General features: G+C 37.4%; 1 protein-coding gene across 1 annotated transcript in view; it reads left to right on the top strand.

Moving 5' to 3' along the window:
- ADAMTS13 (ADAM metallopeptidase with thrombospondin type 1 motif 13) overlaps positions 1–27075 on the top strand; it is a 1149238-nt gene that overhangs the window by 545203 nt on the left and 576960 nt on the right. The window contains exon 13 of the mRNA XM_044058222.1: positions 9446–9509. Within this exon, the coding sequence (XP_043914157.1) occupies positions 9446–9509 (64 nt within the window). The remainder of the gene's footprint in view (positions 1–9445; positions 9510–27075) is intronic.

Genomic DNA, 27075 nt, shown 5'->3' with positions numbered 1-27075 from the left:
TGATCTGCCCTTGACAAAACCAAACTGGGATTGGTCCAGTGTGTGGAGGTTTACTATATCTCTACTGATCATCTCCATGATAATTCTTTCCATGGCTTTACATATAAGACTAGTGAGACTTATGGGTCTGTAGTTTCCAGGTTCTGTAGATGGCCCACCTTTGTGCAGAGGGATGATTGTAGCTGTTCTCCATTCATGAGGCATGAAACCTGTTTGGAGGCTATAGTTAAATAGCAATTCCAAAGACCCTGATTGGTCATATTTCATGCTATTTAGAAGGCATCCTGGGATATTGTCTGGGACCATTGATGGAGTGTTCTTGGCCTTAGAGAGAGTGTTAAGGACCTGTTCCCTACTGATAGCAGGGGGAGTTATATTTGATGGTATTTCCTGAGGGAAGATTGAGGGGGAGAGAGGAGTAAAGTTGGAGCTGAATTTGTCCACCAGGAGGTTGTTTGCTATATCTTTTGGCTCAGTATAGGTGGCTTCATTTGCAATGAATTCTGCACATAATTGTGTATTGCCTTTCAGGTTGTGGGCATAGCTAAAGAATGCCTTATGGTTGCCCTTGGCCTGGAAGGCCAAATTCTCCTCAAATTTGGCTTTGGTAGACTTTATTTCTCCTCTGAGATGTTTTTTTCAGTTTGATGAGATTGCTTTTATCATGCTGGGTGCTGCACATGCTAATGTTTACCGTCATTTTCTTCTTTCTATTATACAGACAATTGATTTTGTGATTCCACCAGGATGGCTTGTTTTTGAATTAGTTTTGTACTTCTTCCTGGTGGGTACAGTTGCCTTTTTGAATCTATTAGCATGCTTGTACAGGGTTTCTGTGAACAGTTCTGCATAGGCAGCAGTGTACTCAGAGGGGGCTTGAAATTTTACCAGTTTAGCATTAGAGTAGTTCCTGAATATTCCAGGTTTAGCTGAGGGTCCAGGTTTTATTTTTAGTTCAAAGGAGACCATTTTGTGGTCTGACCTTACCAAGGAAGGCATTACAGTAGGGGATGTGCAGCACTCTCCCATATTAGTGAGGATCAGATCCAGTATGGCTGCACCCCTGGTTGATGTATTGACTATCTGGTTCAGGGAGTTTGTGTTTACAAAATCCAGGAATCTCTGCGCCTGTATGTTTGGTGTTGTATAGGATTCCCAGTTAATAGTGGGGGTAATTAAAGTCTCCCATGAATATGGTATTGGGTTGGATGGTTAGTGTTTCTAATAAGTTTAACTACATGGTATGGGTGCCCTGGGTCATAGAGGGGGACCTATAGCTGGCAAGGAAGTGATCTTGGATTTTGCCTCTGGTGATTTGGACATGGAGCAGCTCAAGTGCATTGTCCTGTTTGACCAGCCTTAAGGTGTATTTATTTTGAAGTAAAGATACACCTCCACCTTTAGTCCCTAAGTGGAAATTCCATTCTTTCCACTATCTTCTGTGCTTTTTAATCCCACATTTATTCACTAATTTCCATGTTGCTGGTCGTCTTCCTGTTCATCTCCATCTCCCAACACCAGGCTCTGGTTTAATGCCAAGGTACTCCCAATTCTTCTAGTCAACTTCCTGTGCTTTTCTCTGCCTCTCAGGCATTTTATTTTGGAACAGTGGAAAAAGGTTTCACTGGCAAAGTCTGTCTATGGGCTTTATTATCAGAGTAATGACAAGCAGAGTCCTCTTCTGCTTGATGGCTCATTTTTGTTTCACACTTGTATTTCCTGCTTAGCTTACTCTGCATCAAAAATTACATTAATGAACCAGGAAAAAATATTCTGAAGACAGCTGGATACATAAGCTTGAATGTCACACCTGCCTCTCGATATTACCTGATTACTGGAATACATTTGATTCTCTTCTGCCTGGTGTACAGTGAATAACCATTTTCCACTCTACTGGCTCCATCTTTTAATACTTAGCCCTTTTGCCACAGTTTTGTCAGAATCACCTTTTTCTGATGGTAGGTTTGCATCTTTACTAACAGAAGTCTTGGCTGCTTTCTCATGGTCTGGATTGGAACATACACACAGTGTGTCTTTTCAAATAACGAATCCTTCTGTGGAATACCAGTCCAATTGATTATACGTGCCTTCATAAAATTAATAGTCTTTTTCTTCCAGTTTTCCTGGTACAACAGAAAATCTCAGGTTTTCCCTGTGAGCTCTATCCTCTAATTCTACCATTTTTGAAACATCTCTTTTTGATCAGTCTCACACTAATCTAGTCTTTTCTTCATTTTGATGTCTGATTTTTATTAGTTCTTCTGAATATCTGTTTAAAGCTTCTTCCATTTTTTCCAGTCCTGTGTTATTTGAGTTCATATATTCCTTCGGTGACTGACTTATTTTTCCTGTAGGTTACTAGAAGCCATGTCTTACACCAAACATACAGCTTGAACTCCTTTTTATTCAATAGCTTCAAGATTCTTCCCAGCCAGCATTTTCTCTTCACCTTTTCTAGTTAATTTTCTTTTAGGCTCTTTGCTGGCATCCAGCAGTGTACTTACTAACCAGTGACTGAATTTATTAAAAGTGACAGAGTTGCCGAATCTTATCTTTCAGTTACTTTTTTCACACTGAGTGAGCTGAAGTTAAGCTGTTGATTATCAGTTGATCAGTCAATAAATAATAAATCAATTAATGTTCCACCTTGGAACTCCATAGGTATATTCTTTTGAATAACATTGAATGCTGGATATCTTTCACAAATTGGCAGCTTCTAGTGTTTCAATATCAATCTTATATTAGTTATGTATGGATAAAACGACAAAGCATTTCACATTATTTGGGTGTACTCCACAGTTAAACCTATTTTGTCATATCTTAGCAATGCTCCTCAAGATACAGTTATCTCAAAAGTAAAACGTGATTGGTTTATGTGCATTCTTAATATTAAAAAAGGATAACATTTTAATTTAGAGCAGTACATAATAACCAGTATAATTTCATCTGAGATAATTTTTGTAGTCCACTGCTGTGTGAGTTCATCTCAAATTAATTTTAAAACTTGGAGCAATTATCTTCTTCTTTCTCTCAAATTATGTAAATGTTCTACTAAATAGAAAGCATAGGTTCATAGGTTGGTACTAGGCTATCGGCCCTAGGGTCTATACAAGCCTAGCCATAACAATTCCCTGGCTATTTCTTCCCACAATATTTACATCCCTGGACCTCTGTCTAGCAGGGCCACTGACATGATCCCCGGGGTGAATTTCTTATCTCCCATCCAATCGTCAAGGTTTCTTTTGAAGAGGACCAAAGAGGCACTCTGCTTGACATGTATGGGCAGTCTATTCCAGAGTCTGGGGAGTTTCTGCATCAGGAACCTATCCCTCCAGCATGTTTTGCTCATTGTGGTGACAAGGTTTAGATCCCTGGAGCATGTGGCTCTGTGGGATTGGGATTTCTTTAAGTGCAGCATGTCCAACAGCTCTGGGTTTGACATGGCCTTGTATGTTAAGCAGAGATCACCTCTGAGTATACAATATGGGACAGACTTTAGCTGGAGTTGTTTTAGATGGTCAGCATAGGGCATCTACTTTAGGCCTGTGATTCTTTTAGTGAGGTATTTCTGCAGCCTTTCAAGTTGTTGCATATGTCTGTTCCATACCAAATGAGGCATTGTATTCTATAATGGGTCTAATAAGAGATGAGTACAGTGTGACAATGACCTCCTTTTTTCTGGATGAAAACCCTTTAGTGATGAGGTGTGCCACATGGAAGGATTTTCTGACTGTTGTGGCGATGTGGTTATCGAAGGTGAGACCACCGTCCACCTGTGTCGCTAAGTCTCCTATCCCATTTTCGGTGTTTAGTGTACTGCCACCTATGTGGTAATTTACAGGTACATGTTTTTTCCCAAAGGGGATAACTATACATTTCTTGGCATTGCGCTTGACCCCATGGCTCTGGCACCAAGCATCTGTTTCTATCCACATCATTTGGGGATTCAGTAATGGCTCCTATTTTGCAGTAATCTGTGAACTTTGTTAGCCAGAGTCCCTTAAGTTTGCCCTGTACTTCAGAGAAGTCCATGCCAAACATGAGCGGTCTCAGGACTGAACCCTTAGGTACTCCACTTGTCACTTGTCTGGAGCTGGATTTGGAGTCGGCTACTTTTACAATGTGGGTTCTGAAGTAAGCCAGTTGGCAACCAATTGAGTGTCGTAGGTATTAATGCCCAGCTTAGTAAGTTTATCTATGATTCTAGAGTGGGGGATGGTGTTGAAGGCCTTGGTGAGGTCCAGATAGGCTGTGTGGACTGCCTTACCCTCATCCACAGCTCTGGAGACTGATTCGAAGAAGTCAGTCGGGTTCAGGAGACAAGACCAGCCCTTCACGAACCCAAACTGGGTGGAGGCCAGTGTTTCAAGGTTGGCAGTGTCTTTGTTTATAAGTTCCATGATAATACGTTCCATGGCCTTGCAGATCAGGCTCGTCAGACTGATGGGGCAGTGGTTCCCAGGATCCAAGGTAGATCCCCCCTTGTGGAGTGGGATAACTGTATTAGGGTGTTTGGTTGTATCTTAATATTTTCCAGTATGTTTAGAAAGGTGTAGTGAGAATCTTGGGGTATGGTAGGGGATCTGTAGCAAGCAAAAGTTTGGATTGCAGTCTTACCTAGTGTTAGTTGCAATTGGAGAATTTCAGACTCATTGTGTTGGGCAACTAGCCTGGTGGTGTAAATATCAGTAGGGAATATGGACACTCCTCAACATTTAGTGTTTTGGTCCTGGTTTGGTGGCCGAAAAGTGTGGTAAGAGTTGTAGCCTGGTATTGCAGGAGTGCTCTCTGGAGCCTTGAACCAGGTCTCAGTTACTGCACAGATATCGATGTTCTCCATTTTTAGGAGTGCCTCGAGAGAGTGCATTTTGAGGTTTAGACTCCTAGCATTGAGTAGCATTACCTTCAGATTTTGCATGCTTGTACCTGTTATGGTGGTGGTTTTGTCCTTTGAACTTTGCCTAAAAGAGGCACTATAGGGGTGGCAAGAGCCTTAGCTAGTAACTTGAATCCCAGGGGCGACAGGTGCAGACCATCTCTGGCAAAGCATCGTGGTCTGTTGATCATGTTGCCCCAGGCAGACAGATACTGGATCCCCTTTGAATGACACCAAATGCTTAGCCAATTGTTGAAGTCGATCATTTTGTCCTTATACTGTGGTATCATTCTGGGTGAAGGCAGGATGCTACTCAGTGCTAAGGTCATGCCTGCCTTGGCCACATGATCCAAGAGCTCTTTCATGTCTCTTTTCATGTAGTCCAAGGAGGTACATCTCAAGTCATTCACTCCAACATAGACAATGACAGAGTCATATTTGTACTTGTTGTGGAGTGACTTGAGTGCATGCATTATGTGCCGGATCCTGGCACCCGACAGACAGCTGACTAATTTTCTCCTTGTTCAGCCTGGTGAGTGGGACATGAGTGTGCCTGACTATAGAGTCACCTATGACTAAAGTGTTGGGCACATTGTCCTGCCTTAGGGGCTGCTGTTGAGTGGCACACTGGTGATGTGAGCTATGTGACACTTTGATTGTGATTTTTGTTTGTTTGCGTTTCAGCTTCGGAGATCCTTGTTGCTTGGGCAGGTTACTGTTAAGGGCCTCTGCACATGAGGGTTTAGTGTTGCTATGTGAGGGTGTTGGTGGTGTGGGTTTAGAAGGGCTGTGTGTTGCTTGAGGTGTAATGTGGGTGTTAACTTTCTCCTCTTGACTGTCTAGCATAATCTTGGGTGGAGAGAGCTTTGCTTCCAGTTTGGCTATGTAAGTGCATCTCACGCAGGTTGTAGTGTTGGGTGGTAGGAGGAGATGGTTGTCTGTGTACATGAGGCAATTGCTGCATTGCCCCAGTATGCCCAGATTCATCAGGTGGACAGGAGAAATCACCAAAAGCTGACCCTTGGACATGCCTGGTTTGGTGCTTTTTTTGTAAAGTACAAGAGCTGTTTTCCCTTACCTTAGCAAGGTACTTTGCAATTTTAGGCTGTTTACTGCCTACAATTAAATTCTCCTTATTAACAAGGAGAGTTGAGTGCTTGTATCGGTTTAAGTCTTTCTAGTGCTTTCCAGCAGGTTTTAGAGCAAGTGCTAGTCACAGGGATGCTTAAAGGTAAGATGAAAAAAATGGTTTATCCTAAACACTGCACTGTGCACTAGAGGACTTAGATGTGAAAGTAAGTAACTTAAGTTTTACCTGTCTAAAAAGTTAAGTTTTAGTGGAGAGTCACTATTTTTAAAACAGCAAGATAGATTGAAAGGGGGTGGTCACTTTTGTATTCTGGTACTGTAGAATACAGTAGGATGGCCAGTAAATTTAAATAGTTGAAGGGGAGTGATTTCACAAAATGATCATTTTGTGCTTACTCACGCAAGCCAGGAAAAGTAGAGATGAAATGAGATATATTGTCAAATTAACATAAGGGGCAGGCAACTAGAAAGACAGTGACGTTTAAGAACACAACAGTAACAGGGTGGAAAGGTGGGAAAACAAATTTCTGCCTGACTCACAAGAGACAGAGCTGTGGTCTCTTTTCAAGTTTTAATGTGCAGTTAAAAGCAGAATACAAGTAAAACAAAGGTAAAGAAAACAAAAAATCACAGTATTCAAAATAGAAAAAGGCAATAAAGTAATACAAAATACAACAAATTAAAAAACAAACTAACCTTTCCCTCACAGCAAAGTATAGCAGAGTCTGGGCAAGCCTTTCTAGTAAAGCTCTGAAATGTTTTATTTTACTCCTTAAATAGAAGGCTTTGTTCCTAGCTCCACCCCCTCAGTTCACTGATGATTAACCTTAACTGACTTGTTCTATTTTATGTGTGAGTCCTTGATTGATCTGTTCTGATTTCTGCCTGACTCACAAGAGACAGAGCTTTGGTCTCTTTTCAAGTTTTAATATGCAGTTAAAATCAGAATATAAGTAAAACACAAGGTAAAGAAAACAAATCACAATATTCAGAATAGAAAAGGCAATAAAGTAATACATAACACAACAAATAAAATTGTATTGATGGATAAATGTCCTACTATACAGATAAAACATGCAGTATTTGTAAGTGATTATAGTAAGTTGGATGGACACATGCTGTAATTTGAGGGCATGAAATGATAATTCCAGTTGTATATGGAAATGTTAAATCAGATGGGTTTTGTATGTAATAACTGTGTTACTAATGGACCTTCATTCTTACGTGAGCCATGGCAGTATCAGTGAATTTTTAAGTAACAGGAATAATACTAAGGCTATGGTAACTTTGTTTCACAGCTGTTTGACAGTTTGTCTAATAGTTGTTTTCATGTTGTTAGTGTTGTTTGTGATTTATTTTCTTGGGCAGTATTGTAACAAACATTTATTAAAAAAGCAGGGACACTAGTCTTGTTGTTGTGAAGATGAGTAGAGAGATTTAGATGGTGTACATTTAGGGCACCTAAGGATTTCCTTAAGAAGAGGAAGAAGGACTTACTCTGAAGATGAGTGTGTGTAGCAAACATACTCATATTTTGGTGGGTAGCTATGGTGAGAGACCACAGGTCACCAACATGGGTTATCATCCTGCTAGATAGAACATGAACCTTCCTGCTGAATAACAGACATTACCCAGGCTGCTTGATAATTTTTCACACAGCTGGGTATCTACTCCTTCCTCAAATAGCTGGAAGCTCCAGTCTTCATAGCCAAGCTGAGAGAAAGTTCTGTCTTCTTTCTCAACCGAAAATGCATATCTGAGAGGGTTTACTGTGAAAATGTTGAAACAGAAAATTTTGAAAATCAAAATCTTGAAACCATAAAACTGAAAGACCAAAATGCTTAAGACCATAATATTGGACTCACAGACTTGCCTTCCCTGCAGGACTCATGTTAGCACTTGCTCCTAGGTCCACATCCTTGTAGTAGCCATGTTAGTACTCATTCCTTGGTCTGCACTGGAAATGAGTTTTGATATTTAAGCTAGCTTTTATATTTTAATCTTCAGTGTTTCGGTCTTTTGATATTATAGTCTCTAGATTTTAATTTTCAAGATTTTGTATTTAACATTTTCATAGTAAATCAACTGAGAGATATAACTTTCCTTACCAAACTGGCAGTTCTATTCTATTTTTTCTCCCATGCTTCAAAATTCAGTTCTTTCTAAATCAGTAGGGAATTCCATCCTTCCTCATTCAGATGTAAGTTCCAGTTTTCTTGAGCCAGATGTGAGTTCTATTCTCCCTCCAGCCCCAAAGATGAAAACTCCATGCTTTGCACACACTTGTTCTTTCTTGCTCAGTGAGGTATTCCATCCTTCCTGACCTAGATGGGAGTTTCATCTTACTTTCCTCTGCTTGGAGCTATGTCTTTCATTGTCCAGCTAGGTAATGAGACCACCATTCTTCCCCACCCAATAGGAAGCTCTGTCTTTATTCACCCATATAGATAGTTCATGCTTCATCTTTCCTTAAATAATCTGATTTATTCCTTTCTCAAACAGTTGGGAGTTCCACCCTTTCTCACCCAAATGGAACCCCATGCATCCTTAAAGATCCAAAATGGCACATTTCCTCTCTCACTCGAGTGCCTCTTCCTTCTAGAAATGGAGAGTGTTCAGTTTCTCCTCATTCACATGGAAATGTTGTCCTTACTGGGTCATATGGATACAAATAATAAATAAATAAATTAAGAACTGCAACACTGCTCCACCAACAGAAAGCACAAATGCAATGAAACTCAGATGTGATGTAATGTTTTTTTTTTTTTTGAACCAACATAGACTTTGCAGTTTGTCCACCTTTCAGGCTAGCAGGAGCCAATCATCAAGAGTTATTAAGTTACTTATGTTAGATACCGTGCTTCAATATCCACTTGTGCATAGAAAGAGAAGTAGGCAATTTCTTTCTTACTGGATAAGAAAAGACACTTGAAAATGCCAGTGTAGAAAGAAAGTGTGTATCTCAGATGCTTAGTATGACAACTGCACCTCAGAAACAGAAAAAGTGTGTGTGTGTGTATGTGTGTGTGTGTGTGTGTGTGTGTGTGTGTGTGTGTGTGTGTGTGTGTGTGTGTGTGTGTGTGTGTGTATATGCCTGTGCCTGTGTTTGTTCCAGTGTCTTTCTAATGGGTACTGCACTTTTTCTTATAAAATTTGTCTCCACTGACCATATAATTATGGAGTCTGATTTATTTTCATTGCAGTTGCAAATGTAGATTGTGTAGCAGTTGGAAAGAAATGCAGATTGAGTACTGTCACTTCACTTTACAAAAGTTATTTTCTTAGATCATTTCTACAACTAGTAAAATAACTCAGTTTGTACTGTAACAAACATTAATATGTAAGCACTGGGGAACACTGACAGATGGATCTTAGCAATCCTATAGAACTTCTGATAGTTTTATTTACTTAGACATTTAAAAAATGACAGCATTATTATGCACTGCTAAAGAAAATATGCTTCTGATTTTCTTTTCACAGACCTGCCTTTGGGGGAAGAAAGTGTGACGGACCAGAACTTCAGGCAGAAATGTGTAACACACAGGTAGGGCAGTATTTACTTATCAAGTATTGACTTCTTATTGTCTTTTCACTAATTTGCAAACATGTGTTGTATGGACATATTGCTGTATGAATAATTAAAATACTTGCTTTCTCTTGCCTTTGGTACTATAAAGGATAAATATTTCTCTACTTTGTATTTGTTTACCTGACAGATATAGTAACCCAAAATGTTTTGTGCTCAGTGTTTTGAAATCCAAACTCAGACCCTAATTAGGTCATTAAAGAGTTTGCTTAAAAGATAATCCAGGATCATATATGTAATCCTTAAACCATGACACTGACATTTTTGAAATGGAAGGTTCTCAGCACATCATATGTTTAATGATAAAGTGCTTGTTCCACAGCCTCTGTGCTGTGTGATGAAAAAAGCAGCTATGAATTACTGTTCTTTTTTATGGTAGGCTAATTAATATGTTAATATTCCTGACAGTGACAACATGATTAGAAAATTAAATAACTAAGGTTGCAGCCATAGTTTTATCAATTCAGTATTTGAATAGCAAGATTAAATCACCTCAATAGTCTATACCAAATAGAATTTAATGGCAGGTGTTTAGGTCTCCTTCTACATGTCAAACTGGCCAACCCTTGTTAACTGCCTTGTATATGCCTTCTGAATGCATCCCAGTTTCTTAGTTGTAAAGTACGGAATACACAAAAGGAACCACAGTATTCAATAATTGACCTAACAGCTGTAGTAAATAATGGCATTATATCTTCCGGGAACACAGCGCAGGCTAATAATGAGAGCTTTATTACAGACCATAGCAACTACTTATGACTAATTTCATGTGCTAACCAAACTGAAAGGCAGAATCCATAAGATCCCCAAGTCCCTCCCTGGGGTAACCCTACTTAGAAAAGAATTATCTAATGCATATGGGTACACAGGATTCTGATCACCAAAGTGCATCACTGTGCACTTTTTGGCATTAAACTTCATACCCATAGTGATAGGATTAAGGATATTATCAAAATAGCCTTGAAGAATACAATTATTGTTGATATTGGTAACCATGTAGCCAGTCTTGGCATCATCAGTTAATCTGGTGAGCCAAGTGTTCTCACTGGATGGACAATCAGACATTAGTAGGCCAAAAAGTAGAGATGCCAGAACAGATCCCTGATGGACTCCAACCTATGTGAATTTTTAGTTAAAAGACAGTTTTTAATTCTAACTGTGCATCTTCTACCCGACAGCCAGTTGTCTACCCAACTGGTTATACGAGGTCAACATTCCACTTAACCATTATAATCAATATGGCATCTTAAGGAATAGATCTGAATGCCTTGGCCAAGTCTAATCTGGTGTATTGATGCCATGTTCATAATAGCTAATTAGGTTAACCACAAGCTCCCTGATAAAAATCCACATTGGAAGATATCAAACAAAAACCAAACAAGTGCTAAAATGAATTCCAAAGTACTCACTCAAAACATTTGCCTAATATACAGGATAAGTTAATTGCCTGTAATTGCCAATAGTGTTATCAGACTGACTTTTTGATATAGATGCAACTTTGGCTTCCTTTCAAGTACTTGTTACAAATTCTTCTATAAGGGATCTTTCAAACAGGTCCAAAATTCAAGGCACCGGACTGTCAGCTATTCTGTTCATGAAGCAACCATTTAGGTCATCAGAACCAGCTGCTGAATTAGACATAATAGATTTTAAGGCTCTGTGGATGGCTTTGACTAAAATTACTGGGCAATTACCTGATAGTCCAAAGTCTGATAGGTGGGAAAATGCTGGCTGATTGTTTTTTACAGACTCCATCAGCAAAAACATTTAATAGTTCTAATGGATTTGTAATGAAACTGTCATCATGATCATTCTTCACCATTTAGTTCTCCTTCATAAGAGTGTAAATGCTTAAATGAGGCCTCATTGTTATTTCCAACATTTTAAGCTATGTTTGCCTCCTATTTACTCTTAGCCTGTCTCACCAGTCTTTGAAATTGGCTTTTTTTCACCTATTATAGCATATTTACTGGATTGGGTAAATCTTTAGACTTCTTCCAGAGGTTCTCCTTCCTGCATCTGCTGTAAGTTGCCCTTCTTTCCACCAAGGAGGAACATTATTCCTGCCTACCTTGCACAAACTGTTCAATCCTATCATAAATAATGTCATAAAAGGTAGAACGTCTACAATAAATATTCATATTCTCCATGCTAACCTGCCCATTCTATGGTTGCGTTTTGAGTTAATCGTAGGGAACGCTGACCTATAGTATTTACTTTCAGATCCAGTGCTCATTATTACTATCTATCTCTGTAGAAACCTCAAAGATAACTCAAATATGATCTGACCTCCAGAGTATATCAATACAAGGTTTTAAGCTTGTGACTAAACCAGGTAGGTAACATCTACAACTTTGCCATCTCTCGTAACTTCCTTAACAATTTGTATAAAGTTGTATTAGATATTTCCTTCAATAATCTTATAGATAACTACTATTCTAGTAGCTGTCACATTCCAAGCAACACCAAGAGCATTTGTTTCTTCCACTATGATGTTGAAGTTGTTTGAAAAACAACTGTAGAGAAACTTGCCTAATTTAAATCCAAATCAGAAGTTATGTTGGGGGCGCTATAACAAGTTGTTACATGACAGTTTAGTTTACCTGCAGAAACCCTAAATGCCAATAGTTCTGGTGATTCTTCCACACATAGAGGACAGGAGATGAATTTGATACAGAAGTAAAATCCCCCCTTTTCTATTTTCTTTAAACACATGGTGACCCTTATATCCTGAATGGGAATTAGCTTGCTAATAGAACTGAACTAAGTTTCAGTAAATGAAAGGACATCATAGTCCTCCCCAGGAATTATTCCCACAAACTCAGTTTATTATTAAAGTTTTCGACTTGGTCAAGAAGTATTTAATGACATTTTAAATGCTTGTTTTGCTTGGTACAAACCTAAAAAAATTGACCATCTTGGTAATTACATTTTTTCGCATATGTTTTCCTTTGATGACTGAGCTGTAGATAGTATTTGCAAAAATAAAATGTCTTGATTTCAGAGCCTTCCTAGAGGTGAATGACTTTCACCAAGTTAGTAAATGATTCTTTCCTAATAATATTAGTCAGAGATCTGGCATGAGTTTTCAATAAACCAGCAAAATGTGAAGCACAAATATGTCTCAAAAATCAAGTGAAATCCTTAATAGTTTATATATGTAAAGTATTAGTAAAGATGGCTTTACTTGTTCTTCCTAAAACAATGGTACCTGCAGGTACAGTGAGGGCGTAATATGTCAGGCCTTTATTGTAAAATAGCTTTAGGCTATCCCTAATGTCTAACAGCTTGTATCCTCTCAGAAAAGACACAGTAACTTTGTAGAACTGTATCCTATGGAAGTTTTCCCTCAACCCTCTCATCATGGAGTCCTCTATTATTAAACTTGTCTGGTGGCTTTCATATTGTTATCAGATTGGTGATTATTAGCAGTGAGGCTGATAGATATATTACCAAGTTTCAAGTTCCCTACTTTATTTAACCCACCCCTTTAAAGTTCTTCTACTGTTTTTCTTCTTGGCCTGAGTGTTTTCAGTCTCATAATCTAGATTGAAAGTTTCACTGCACACCTTTTTATTTTTTAATACATCTCCATTTTACTAAAAGTTGTTAGGAAGAGGGACTGTCTGAGGTATTTGCTTTACTATAAATAAAAATGGAGGGATGAAATGGAGACCTTGTGTAGGTTGGTATACCAAGTTACCATAGTAATGCTCCCGATTTTCTACTGAAAGTTCATTAAGAAGGGAGCATCCTTCACTATTATGGCCAGTGCTTAAGACTTCCATAACTTGACAACTTTTGTGATTCATTTCAGAAGAGGGAAACCTGGTAGTACCTAATAAAGCTACTCGAATACCTATCTCAAATGTCTCTATGCAACAGCTTAACAGGGTTTTGACAGCAGAAAACTTTTTTTGTTCTTTAATACTTTTATTGAATTGCCACCAAGCAAAAAAACACAGAAAAGTCCCACACTAAAGGTTGACTGCCCAAAAGTCCTGAGTATATCAATAAAAATAAAGAGCAGTTAAACCACCAGGCTGTTTTCTCTCTTTAATAAAAACAAGATTATAAACACATAAGTGCTTTTGGGTCTGAACCCTTCATCAGATAAATTACATCTCAAATTCTACATTCTTTTAAACAAGAAACAACCAATTACATTTCAATATAACACTCTTCTCCTCAATAGGGCTGGTTTCAATGATATTAACCCATTCAAACCTGGAGTCCTGTGAGCTGTAAGTTCTATAATCCATTTGGATTCATTAAATTCTGTATGATTAACCAAGTCCCCTCCTCTAGTGTTAACCTTCACTACCTGAAAGGCCATAAATTGAAAGGCATGCCCTGCATTTTCCACCCGACTACATATTCTTATTCCTGATAAATGTTTAAAAATTCTCTGTTTAAAAATACAATTCGTCTTGCCTACATAAAAGGATATACATAGTTGGCACTGAGCTACATAAACAATATTACATGTCCTACAATCTGCATATTCATTCATATAATAGGTCTTACCAGTGAGAGGGTGTTAAAAGAGGTTACTTCATATGATGTAGGGGCAAGCTTTACAATCCCCACATCTTAAAGTGCCGTTACACTGAATACCAATTTTCTGTGATTTTGTGTTCTTATGACAAAGCAAATCTTTCAGATTATTATTTCTCTTATAACCAAAAGAGGGAGTTTGTACCACTAAGGTGCCTATGTTATAATCTGTTAGCAAAATTTTCCAATTTTGTCTAATAATATCACATATATCCTTTGTATCACTACTATAAGTTAACATCAAACATAAATGAGTCTCCTGTCTGTTACCATTAACATAATTTTCTGCTCCAATGGATTCTTGTATAATATTATTAGGAAACCATGGTGTAGCTCTACCCCTTCTTTTTTGTCTATAATATTGTGCACCCTACTTTCTTATAACCCCTAGTAGTCAAATTGGTGCTTAAACAAATAATCTCCTTATCAAATTCCATATCATTTGTACATAGACGTGTAATTCTGTTAACTTGCCCCTTGACAATATTGTCAAAAGTATATCTTGGGTGCATACTATTATAGGCCAGAAGGCTATTTTTCCAGCATTCCTTTTTATATAAGGACATTTGTATATTCCCCTCACTTACTCTGCTTAATCGTACATCTAAAAAATCAATACATTCTTTAGAACAATGTAATGAAAACCTCAAAAAATTAGTGCTTCCTTCCAAATAAGTAACGAAACTCTCAAGCTCAGTGGATGTACCCTTCCATAAAAGAAAGATATCATCCACAAATCTGGCATAATAACAAAGATGTGTATTCCATTCGTGTGCCCCATTAAAAATCACATTATCTTCCCAAAACACTACAACTAAATTAGTGTAGGTATTAGCACACATGGGGTACCCATTGCTATACCTTGTTTTTGTTTATAGTGATTCCCAAGGTACAAAAAACATTATTATCAAGTATCAATCTAAGTATTTTGCAAATAAGTCTATTCTTATTAATATCAAACATTTTCTTGCTGGTCAATATACACTCAATCTCATGAATACCAAAATCATTACTGATGACCATAAACAAATTTTTAACATCTAATGTCACCATTAAATATTCTTGTTTGCCTCCTATATTTAAGTATTCATACAATGTTGTTAAAAAATGTCCAGTGTCTTTCGAAATTCTAGGGAATAGTTGTAGCATTTGCTTTAGCGTACATTTTACCCAGATGGATACATTTTCTGTGGCCCACCCCCTTCCAGAGACAATTGGTCTCATAGGAGGATTTTTTAACTCTTTATGAACCTTAGGGAGAGCCTTAAATTCAGGTATTACAGGATGTTCTATGCAAAAGAACCTGTGTAAGTCTTCATTCGAAATACACCTTCTTTCAATAAGTTTAAATTATGTCTTATACCAGAAATCATTATTTTCACATCTAAAGGTGAGATTTTAACAAACGCGGATGTATGTTCCAACAATGATAAGATCTGATTCATTACCACAACTCCCCCGCCCTTGTCAGCAGGTTTGATGGTAATTCTAATATTATTAATTAGAGAATCTAGTGTCCTTCTCTGTGGCATAGTTAAATTATAGTACCTCTTTTTACATTCATTATTCAACAATTGCTTTAAATCATCTTCACAAGTCTTTTAAAAAGTTTGTACAGCTGGATGTATACATGGTACAAATGCACTTGGCTGTGTCAAAGTAGAATGCTGTTCTATCAAGTTACTATCAAAATACATTTTAAAGACACGTTTCTGCTGAAAAACATCAATTCTAACACCACATCATTGTATATAGCACCAGTACTTGGAACAAAAGTCATTTCCTTGTTTAAGATGAACATTTGCTCATTAGAAAGCGCATAATCTGAAATATTGACTACAATATTATAAATGTCACCAGTCATGCTGATGTTCTCCACTTTTTCGGTTCACTGTTGTAGAAACTGCTACGTTTTCGATTCACCTTCTTCTTGACTAGTACCGGGAACTGTGGATAAGAAGATAGAGGCTTACATGCAGCCAAGTATGTTTTAGGACGAGCCCCCATCCTCTCGGAGTTGTCAGCCATATTGTCAGCATCATTCCCAAAAGGGTAATCACCGGATGGTCCGTCCTCCTCATTCTGATTGGTTGAAGATAATGATAGCACTTTTACCTCATCCACATTTTCCATGGTGATTCTCCGGTCATTTACAGAGCTTACATTCTTCCTTTGATTGTTCACAGTAAACATATCCCCTATTGGAACAGAGGGATTAGAAGTTCATAGGTTCATAGGTGTGTACTAAGCTAATGACCCTGGAGCCTTTACAAGCCTAGCCCATAGAAGTGCCCTGGCATCATGCCACCTGACGTTAGTTACCAGTGCTTCTATCAAGTAGAGCCACTGGAGTGATCCCCAGGGTGAACTTTCTATTTCCCATCCACTCATCAAGATTTCTCTTGAAGAGAGCCAGTGAGGTGCTCTGCTTGACATGTATGGGAAGTCTATTCCAGAACATGGACAGTCTCCGGGTTATGAACCTGTTCCTCCAGCTTGTTCTGTTGATTGTGGTAATGAGGTTGAGGTCTCTGGAGTGTGTGGTGCGGAGGGATTGGGATTTATTTAGATGTAGCATTTGTAACAGAGCTGGGTCAAACATTGCTTTGTAAGTCAAGCAGAGACTGCCTATTAGTATATGATATGAGACAGAGAATAGCTGGAGTTTTTTGAGTCTGTCCATGTACGACATTTGTTTAAGGCCTAGGATCCTCTTTGTGAGGTACTTGTGTGGCCTTTCCAGCTTTTGCATGTGTCTAGTGAGGAACATGCCAAATGGGGAATTATACTCAATGACTGGCCTAATGAGGGAAGAGTAGAGAGAGATAATGACCTCTTTCTTCCTGGATGCAAAACCCTTGGTAATGAGATGTGCCACATAGAAGGACTTTCTGACTACAGTGGCAATGTGGTGGTCGAAGGAGAGGTTGCTGTCAACCTGTGTCCCCAGATCTCTTATAACACCTTCAGTGTTCAATGGGCTCCCATCAGTGTAGTAATTACTGAGAACTGAGTTTATCCCAAAGTGGATGATGACACATTTTTTGGCATTAAGCTTAAGGCCATGGTTTTGACATCAGTCATTGGTCTCAGTGAGGCCTTTCTGTAGGATTTCTACATCACTTGGGGAGTTAATAATGGCTCCCATCTTGCAGTCATCTGCGAACATGGTCAGCCAGAGTCCCTCTGTGTTGGTCTGGACTTGTGAGAAGTAGATGACAAACAGGAGAGGACCCAGTACCGATCCCTGTGGGACTCCACTCATGACTGGTTGTCAGTCTGTCTTAGAGTCCGCTACTTTCACTCTGTGGGTTCTATCTGTGAGCCAATTTGCAACCCACCTAATGAGATAGGGGTTGATTCCTAGTTTAGTGAGTTTATCAGTAATTCCTGAGTGGAGAATGGTATCAAAGGCCTTGGCCAGATCGAGGTAGGCTGTATGGACTGCCATGCCCTCATCCACAGTTCTGTTGACTGACTCAAAGAAGTCAACCAGGTTGAGTGGGCATGATCTACCTTTCACAAAATCAAATTGTGTGGGCTCTAGAATTTGGAGATTCCCTATATTCCTGTGAATTAAGTCCATAATGATGCGCTCCATAGCCTTACATATCAGACTTGTCAGGCTAATGGAGCGATAATTCCCAGGGTCTGTAGTCAATCTCCCTTTATGGAGAGGGATGACTGTAGCAGTATGCCATTCAGTAGGTACAAAGCCTGAAGTGAGACCGTGATTGAACAGGACATACAGATGTGGTGCCAGTTCACTTTGTAATTCATGTAGAACACATCCCATGGAAGTTGTATTCTTGGCCTTGGACAATGCAGCTTTAACCTGTGCTGCAGTTGACAGGTTTGATCTTCTTTACGAGGCCAGGTGAATATATGGCCTGCCAAAGTCTCGGTAATCTCTAATCAATTATTTTCATTTTTATCTGCTGTAATTTCAGGTCATACATTGATATTGCACAGTACATCTCATCCATTTGTTAGAGAAGCATTCCCCATAATTCACTTCTATCTTACCCCGTAAGGCTTCTATATCTTTGACCAATTGTTCCTCAATCTGATTGGTTGAAGATAACAATAGCACATTTACCTCATCCTATTCTCCATGGTAATTCCCCGCTCATTTACAGAGCTTATATTCTTCCTATGATTGTTCACAGTATATATATCCCCTATTTGAACAAAGGGATTAGAAGTTTACAGCTTTGATCTCCTTTCACATGGCCAGGTGAATATATGGCTTGCCACACAGTCACTGGTAAGACCTGTTATATGAATGAATATGCAGATTGTAGGACACATAATATTGTTTATGTAGCTCAGTGCCAACTATGTACATCCTTTTATCTAGGCAAGATGAGCTGTATGTTTAAACAAAGAGTTTTGAAACATTTATCAGACATAAGATTACGTAGTCTGCATAATGCTCTTTAGCAACATGTGGTGGAAAATTCAGGACATGCCTTTAAATTTTTGGCCTTGCAGATAGTGAAGGTTAACACTAGAGGAAGAGACTTGATTACTCATACAGAATTTAATGAATCCAAATGAATTATAGAACTTGCAGCTCACAGGACTCCAGGTCTGAATGGGTTAATACCATTGAAACCAGCTCTAAAGAGGAGGAGTGTTATACTGAAATGTAATTGGTTGTTTCTTGTTTAAAAGTATGTAGAATTTGAGGTGTAATTTATCTGATGAAGGGTTCAGACCCAAAAGCGCTTATGTGTTTTTAATCTTGTTTTTATTAAAGAGAGAAAACAGACTGGTGGTTTAACTGCTCTTTATTTTTATTGATACCTTTATTATATCATTCAAGACATAGGCAAATATACATTTCTACATAATAATATGTTAACTTGTTTCTACTTACAAACATTATGCAGCACATTTTTTTTATGTTTAACAATCATTACTCCAACATTACATAAATTGCTCAGTTAATGCCTTCCCTTAAATCTCACTCCTCCTCTTCCAAAGCATTATTATGCATGCATTGTTCCCACAATTTCCATTATTATCTATGTAATTTGCTCCTACCCTATTATAAGGATCCCACGTCCAGTTATTTTATCTCTGTTACAATATTCGGTACATCAAATACAGTTTCCATTTTCTGACACTATTTCTGACAGAGTACTCTGTAGGGAATTTTTGAAATATGACAATTCATTACACACCCAGAACATATGTCCCCGGTTATCTCTTTGTTCCCCAGTACACTTCCAACAGTTGCATCTACCTCAGGAAAAATTCTTCAGAGTCTGCTTATGGTAGAAAAATACCAATGCAAAAACTTGCCAGCAAAAATCCTAAATCATCTAGATTTTGTGACATACTTGGTAGCCATACATATATCCTCCTATTGTTTCCTTGTGAACTGCTTTTCCAGTCTCTCTTCCCAATCTTTTCTAACCTCTTCTGATTTATTCCTATAGTTATTGAGCAATATTTTATATGCCATACTTATTATTCCCTCTTTTAACAGTAGCTTCTATTCTAGATTCACTTAAAACCTATACCAGAGCAGGTCTTTCACTTTGGATTCCCCTGTCCATTTCTCTTTGCCTGCACTGTAATATCAATCCCTGCTATGAAGGCAGTCTCTAGCCTGCCGTCCAAATGCCTTCTTGGCCTTTTCCCATTCTGTTACCTTTTCCTCTCTAGTTATTTGCTCCCAATACCATGGTTCATTTTTGTCACTTTTCTCCAATAAATTCCAGCCCCCTCTTACCTATTTTCTGTAACCCTAATTACAGTCATCCCCATTGGCAAAATCTCCTTTCTATACCAAACAACTCAGGTAGCAGAAATTATTCTAAGAAATAAACCAACTCCACAATGACTGATAAATCACACTTTAAAAAATACACAAATTTAAAAAATGTTTATACATACACACGTGCACACACACACACACACACACACACACACACACACACACACACACACACACACACACACACACACACACACACACACACACACATGCACACACACACACACACACAAACACAGAGACACACACACACATATATATATATATATATATATATATATATATATATATATATATATATAAAATTGAGCTGTATTGTTAAATATTTCTAACTGTACAATTTTCCTTCATGCTAATGTTCCATTGTTACTGTATTATGCCTTTTTACAACATATATTCTGTTTAGATTTTCTGTATTATTTCACTTGCTGTATCATTATAATTTTGTTTCCTTACAAATTTATGTAATGATTTTCATCTAACTTGGTTTTCTCCCCGGGCCTTCATTGAAAATGGGTCTCAAGCCCAGTGGACTTTCACGGTCAACAAATGTCAGTAAATAATAATATATATATTAGAAGCTGACCAATTAATTTTAAACAATGATTTTAAGTCTGTGATTCACCCTAAAGCAGAATTGTAGAACTACAGGTATATGGATCTATATTAAAAGACCGAAGAGGTGTTTCAGTGTACGCCTCTTGGTCGACATGTAATGAGCGAATGCACTAAAACACGAACGCTCAAAACAGCGATTTCTTTCCCTGGGAAAGAAATCGCTTTGCCATCCCCATGTGTTCACCCCTTTCCTCACTGTGGTGCAATCTCGGAGTTGATATATTTAGTTAGGGGGGTGGGGGGCACAGCCCCACGTTGTTATGTTTTAAAGTGTGTGTGTGTGTCTGTGTTTGTGCTAGCGGTTTCTTTCCCAGGGAAAGAAACCGTTGTTTTGAGCGTTCGTGCTTTAGTGCATTCGCTCACCAAGAGGTGTTCGTTGAAACACCTCTTTCGTCTTCTAATATAGACCCCTGGTATAGTGTATCTCGCAGTTTGAGACACATGTACAAGTTTTTTTGTAGGCAGGACAAAAGGACTTCAAGAGTTAGGATACAAGAACCCTTGTATGACTTAAAAAAACTGTAATAATAGACTGTATACGCATGTAATAAAGTGTGTGGAATTTAAGAGATTTAAGTTTGTTATGTTGGAGCAGGTAGTAATGGACCCAAGGAGAGGGATGTGGGACATTTTATTAGAACACAAGGAACTATTATGGCAATTAAAGCTTTGTGCCCACATTCCCCCAGGGTTAAATGACAAAGTGACTATTATTCCTGCTTTACTCTTAAGATTTAGTAAATTATAATTACTGTTTTGAATGATATTTATATAGGTTTGGTTGCTGTTACATAACACTATATATATATATATATATATATATATATATATATATATATATATATATATATATATGAAATGCAGTTCTGAGGAAGTCCCATTATTTGGTAGGGATGAAAGTGCTTAACTGGTTTCATTTGTTTCAAACTGTTATTTATTAAACAGCTATTACTATTTTCTTGGCCTGCCTTTTGTGGTCAGGTTCATGGAAGAATTGGGTTTTTTGTGATTTATAAAATCTCCATTCCCTATTCTCATTTGGCTTATTTCTTAGAATAGTTTCTGTTACTTTATGTAATATAATATTCTGTAAGGCTGGTGTTGTTCTGCTTAAGGAGCTGCATCTAAAATCCCACTCTCTATTTCTTGAATTTCACCCGTTTCATCATCATTATCCCTTTCTGCTTTGAATTATAGCTTTCTGCTTGTGTTATGTATATGAATCTTAACTGTAGCTCTAAAGTATCCCTTCAAATCAGGTAATCCTAAACCTAGTGGAAGGATCAGCGTCTCCCACTTTATCCTTGCACTCCACCCCTTCAGATATAATTCTCCACCTTTTTCTTATTTATTGTGCACAACTTCTCTTCTGGTTGATAAAAATATGCCTGACCTATACATAAAACTAAAGGGACTGAAAACATTCTTACTGCATGTGTCTTTCTATCCATATCCATAAACAAAAGCTTCCAGTTTCTCAGTTTTTGTATTCTCTTTTGTTTAGTCTCTTCCCACATATCATTAGCTGCCATAACAGAATTCTATTTAATCCATACTCATAAATTCTTCATTTTATTTTGTCCCCATAAATATGGATATTGCTTCAGCAACACACCTGAGCAGTAAAGCATTCAGATTCAGATTAGTGTAGTCACTGTCTTTAAAAGGCAGCCTTGGGGACTTAGAAGGTATGTCACTGTTACATTTATGTCAGATATTACTTTGTGCACCCAGTCAGCTGTGCTCCTATTATACATTTTATATAAGCTTTATAAAACCCCTGGTTACCAAATCTCTTAAGTAATAGCTATCCATTTGGCCTGTTATAACCACAGCCTTTAATTATGGGTTGACAAATAAATTAGTGGTAGCCATGCACGCCTCTAGTTTTAAACAATGGGCTCAGTAACTGATACCTCTGTGGAAGATAGATTGGGGAAGGAATATAAAAACTAAACTCGTAACACCAGTAAAAATATCGGGTATTGACTTAAGTACTGTGCCTACTACAAGTTTGAAAAAGGGCAGGTAATTCCAATATTATTCATAAAAAGTGTGCTCTGACTCACTGTCCCACTGCCCAACACACTTAAAATGAAAAAACATGAATGCAATGTAGTGAATAATGAGTCTGTGGGAATCTGCATTGACAAGTTCACGAGGGCATGCAATTTATTCAGTCAGTTTTCTAGTTAATGGAGACGGCCTTCAAATACACCCCACCCCTGCTGTCACTCAGATCTGCTCACAGGACCAAGTATAAAAAGAAAAGAAAAGAAAGGACAACAGACACCTTCTCTTGTCTTTAAAAAGACAAGAGGGTAGACATAAAATATTGAAAAAAAAATAAGCAAGCTTGTAGGGCACTACAAGTGTTTACATTCCTGCCCAGTTCAATGCTTCCATGGTTCTAATGCACCATATTCAACCCCAACCTAAGGCAAAAGTACAAGAAGAGAATGAAATAGCTCAGTCACATTAATGTTAATGTTGAACAGTCACATATATATAATGACTTTATTGTTTCTATAATATATATATATATAGAGAGAGAGAGAGAGACAGTGAGAAAGATACGAGGCATTAATGTAGTTGACTGTCTGTATAGTCAAAACCTGTTTTGTTGACCCACTTTGGCTGACAAAAAAGCTGATTGATAGTTGTGCTAGATTGCTACATTACAGGGGTTGGGGAATATGCCTTTCCTTGCTATTGTGTAATCTAGTTGGAATACATAATTAGCAGGAGGTGTGGGGAAGTGCAGGCCCCAACATGCAAAAAACATGGTCTTAAAGTTGCATGCTGTGAAGTTATGTCTCTGAGTATGTGCAATGCCTTGTCAACCTTTTTTTGTCAGCGCAGGAAAGTCCAACTGTGTAGGTGCCCATTTTTATTTTAAGAATAATAATTTTACAGTTTACAAAAATAATACAAAAACATCTATAGTTTAAATAATTATACCAAATTAGACATAATGTGACAATATTTGTTAAAATAGATACAACTTATATGGCAATGACTTAATATTTAGAGAAATTTTAAACATTTTAAATAAATTAAAGGTAAATTAGCATAATACAAACAGAACTGCAATATAAAGTGACAGAAAAATCAGGGGTATGGCAAATTTAGATAGAAAGTCAGTAGACGATTGAAGTTAGAAAGTAAATGCAGAAGTGGGGGTGTCAGGGGACATAAGGTATGAATAGGTACTTGTTCAGAATTATGGATATAGCTTGTCCTGTTGTTGAGCAAGAACAGAAACTGATTTTGCCTAGGATGTTTTTCAGAATGGTTTTAAAGGGCTGGAGGGAGGGTATTGACCTGATGGATATAGATAAGGAGTTCCATGCCTTAACAACATGATATGAGAACAGACCATGACCAGCAGATTTGATAGGTTTGTGAATAGAGAAAAGTTTTTGGTCAATGGATTGTAATGACCAAGTGGGAACATATCTGTGTAGAATGGTATTTAGTGTGGGACAAGCAGATTGATGCTGGTTAATTTTATAGTTGGTAAGAAGCTGTATATATGTTAGTTGATGGGGTAGTTATTAGTAATTTAGGCTTTTTCTTGCTATACAGCAATAGGTTCTAAACGGGAGATTTGCTGCAAATTTAGCCACTTTATTATAACATTGTTCAAGTTTTGCTTTTTGTGATGCTTAGAGGTTAGTAAGGATGAGAGCACCGTAAACTAGTGAAGGGAGGAGGTAAGTAGTGGCTAGTGAAGTTTAGTTGCTTTGATTAGAAGGTTTTGGCTCTGTAAAGCATGTTTAGTTTTTGGTGAGTTTTTTATGCAATTTTGTAAATACAGGTCAAATTTGAAAGTATCATCCACTATTATCCCTAATAATTTGCTATGAGAAGTGACTTCAATGGCTGCAGTATTAAGAGAGAGGAATTTAAATTTTGTTTTTTCATGACAGGAGAATTTCAGGGGGAAAAAGTAGTATTTTATGGTGGGGGCTTGAGCATGAGTTGTGAGTTACAAAGCCATGCTTCACTGGCTAAGGATTCCTTAGTATTTTTTGGAGATGTGGCAGGTTGTTTGATGTGCATATGAGTGTGGAGTCATCTGCATATTATATTAGCGAGGCCTGTAGTGTGGATGTGTGGATATGAGTAATCCAAACAGAAAAGCAGAACACAGCAACACTTAAAAGCTGTAGAAATTATATTTAAATGAAGACACATAATCACAAATTAGCAGTAGACTGCAGTTTCACTTATAGATCATTTTCAGTATTGCTTGATGGAAAAACATCCTTATTTAAAGGGAATACACATCAGTTGGCCATATTTCCCAGTGACATCAACTGCAAAGCAAGTGCATGTTAAAAATCTATACATGGAGAAATCTCTTCTACACTATGAATAGTGAACAAACTATATATAATTACAAAGAAAATACAAATGTTTTTAACCAGAAAATATGTAAATATATATATATATATATATATATATATATATATATATATATATATAATGTGTGGAAACAAAAAAAAAACAGGTGCATTTTGACAAACCAGAAATATTTATCAATGTATACAACAAATATAAATATATAATTCATATTGTCTCATTTAAACTAGATTTATACAATGTCCCTAGATTCAAAATCCAGGTTCTTTATTTATGAATTAATATTTGTGTATAAAACTTAACACTAGTCATGTTGGAAAAAAAAATATGTCAATGGCTAAAAAAAGTAAAACTTGCACAATTATGTTCTAACATGTTTATACAATGGGTTTCTGGACCTTTTACAATTAATGTCACTCATTTATAATGAAGCACTCTGAACAAACAGGTAAAATGAACCACATGTACATGTCACTAGTTAAGCAATATGTTCTGGCTTATATGTTTAGTTGAACCTAATGTCAAAACTTTTCCTACGTTAACATAGAAAAACTGTTGTGTGTCAATACTGGCACATAGTGCAGGAACCACACATATAGCATAAAGCCCTTCATGATAATAGCATTGGAAGGCAAATCAATAATTCATTTTTACCAATAAAAACATGAACAAAAAACACTGATAAAATGTATTTTCCTTCCAGTAGTCGCACCAGTAACTCTGACCTTATGGTCTCTGTCCGACAACAGTTAGCTATGCACCACACAGCACATGGATTTACATTCAGATTTTACAGGTAACACCTACATGGACAATAGTGTTAAAGGCCTTGGCCAAATTCAGACATGTTGTAGGTACTGCATAATGACCATCCACTGTTTTGGTAACTTTTTCAAAGAAATTAATGAAGATAAAGATGTAGGACCTGCCTTTGACAAAATGGAATTGATAAGTCTCCAGAATAGGAGATTTTCAATGTGCAGCTTAATGAGATCTGTGATTATATGTTCTATAGTTTTACATATGATGCTAGTGAGACTGAGTCAGTAGTTTGCATGGGCCATACTTGGGTCACCATTGTGTAATGACACTACAATGATTGTTTTCCAGACTTTGAAACTGTAACCAGTGGAGAGGCTTAGAATAAAAAATGTAAGTAGGGGTCTAGATAGGCCATGTTTGCTAGTGATAATCAGGCAACCTGGTGTGTTATCCAAGCTCATGGATAAGGTGTTGTTAGCTTTTGAGAAGATTAAGAGAATCTATAATAATTCTAGGGGGTGGCTGGCATTGTGGAATATGTGGAATAGCTATAAATGTGGGTTGAGTAAAATTTGCACTAAATTTGTCAGCTAGGATATTTTCTATTTACTTTGGGTCAAAGTGGGCTATAATGTTGTATACTAGCTCAAAACATTGCTGGATATTGGTTCTTAACTTTAGAATGAAGTTCCTGAAATCTATATAGTTATTTTTGGTTTCAGTGGTAATTTTAAGATCATATGCACCTTTGAGGTTCTAAATTGTATCCTTAAGCTGTTTGCTAGTTCGCTTAAGTGTGCTCTCAAGGTGGTTAGAATAAGACCCCTTAAAAGCATTTTCTCTAAATATTTAGTTTATATACTTTTTCCACTGTAGGGACTGTTATTTTACATTTCTCATTATAGGCCTAAACTGTAATCTCTCCGTGCCTTTGTGAACCTTCGGGATCCCAAACAAGGTAGTTAAAACTTCTAGTGATGCTTCATGGTGTCAACCAATCAGTTCCATGTTAAAATCAATACACCAAATAATAATAATTAAGGTATAAAAATATACACATATATATATATATATATATATATATATATATATATATATATATATATATATATATATGGGTCTACTTTCTATCACCCGAACCGATTCACACCGACACAAGTTTTACACCCCAAACAATCGAAACACACAACACCAACAACTCAAAAACGAACACCACTACACCGACACAAAAAACGTCAACTACCAATATCAATAACATATCCACTAACCTTAACCTAAACCCTAACCCTAACGTCCGACACACTGACAGCACTACAACCCAACCCAAAACCCTAACCCTAACTCACTTAACTCCCCCCTTAACTCTCAAACACCCTATCATTATACCTCACCTCCCCCTACCTGCCCCCTACCTCCACACTCCAACCAACT

Source organism: Protopterus annectens, chromosome 16.part0, assembly GCF_019279795.1.
Source record: "Protopterus annectens isolate FY-2018-M chromosome 16.part0, PAN1.0, whole genome shotgun sequence".
In the NCBI taxonomy this organism is placed as follows: domain Eukaryota; kingdom Metazoa; phylum Chordata; order Ceratodontiformes; family Protopteridae; genus Protopterus; species Protopterus annectens.
This window is presented reverse-complemented; position numbering and strand designations above follow the sequence as displayed.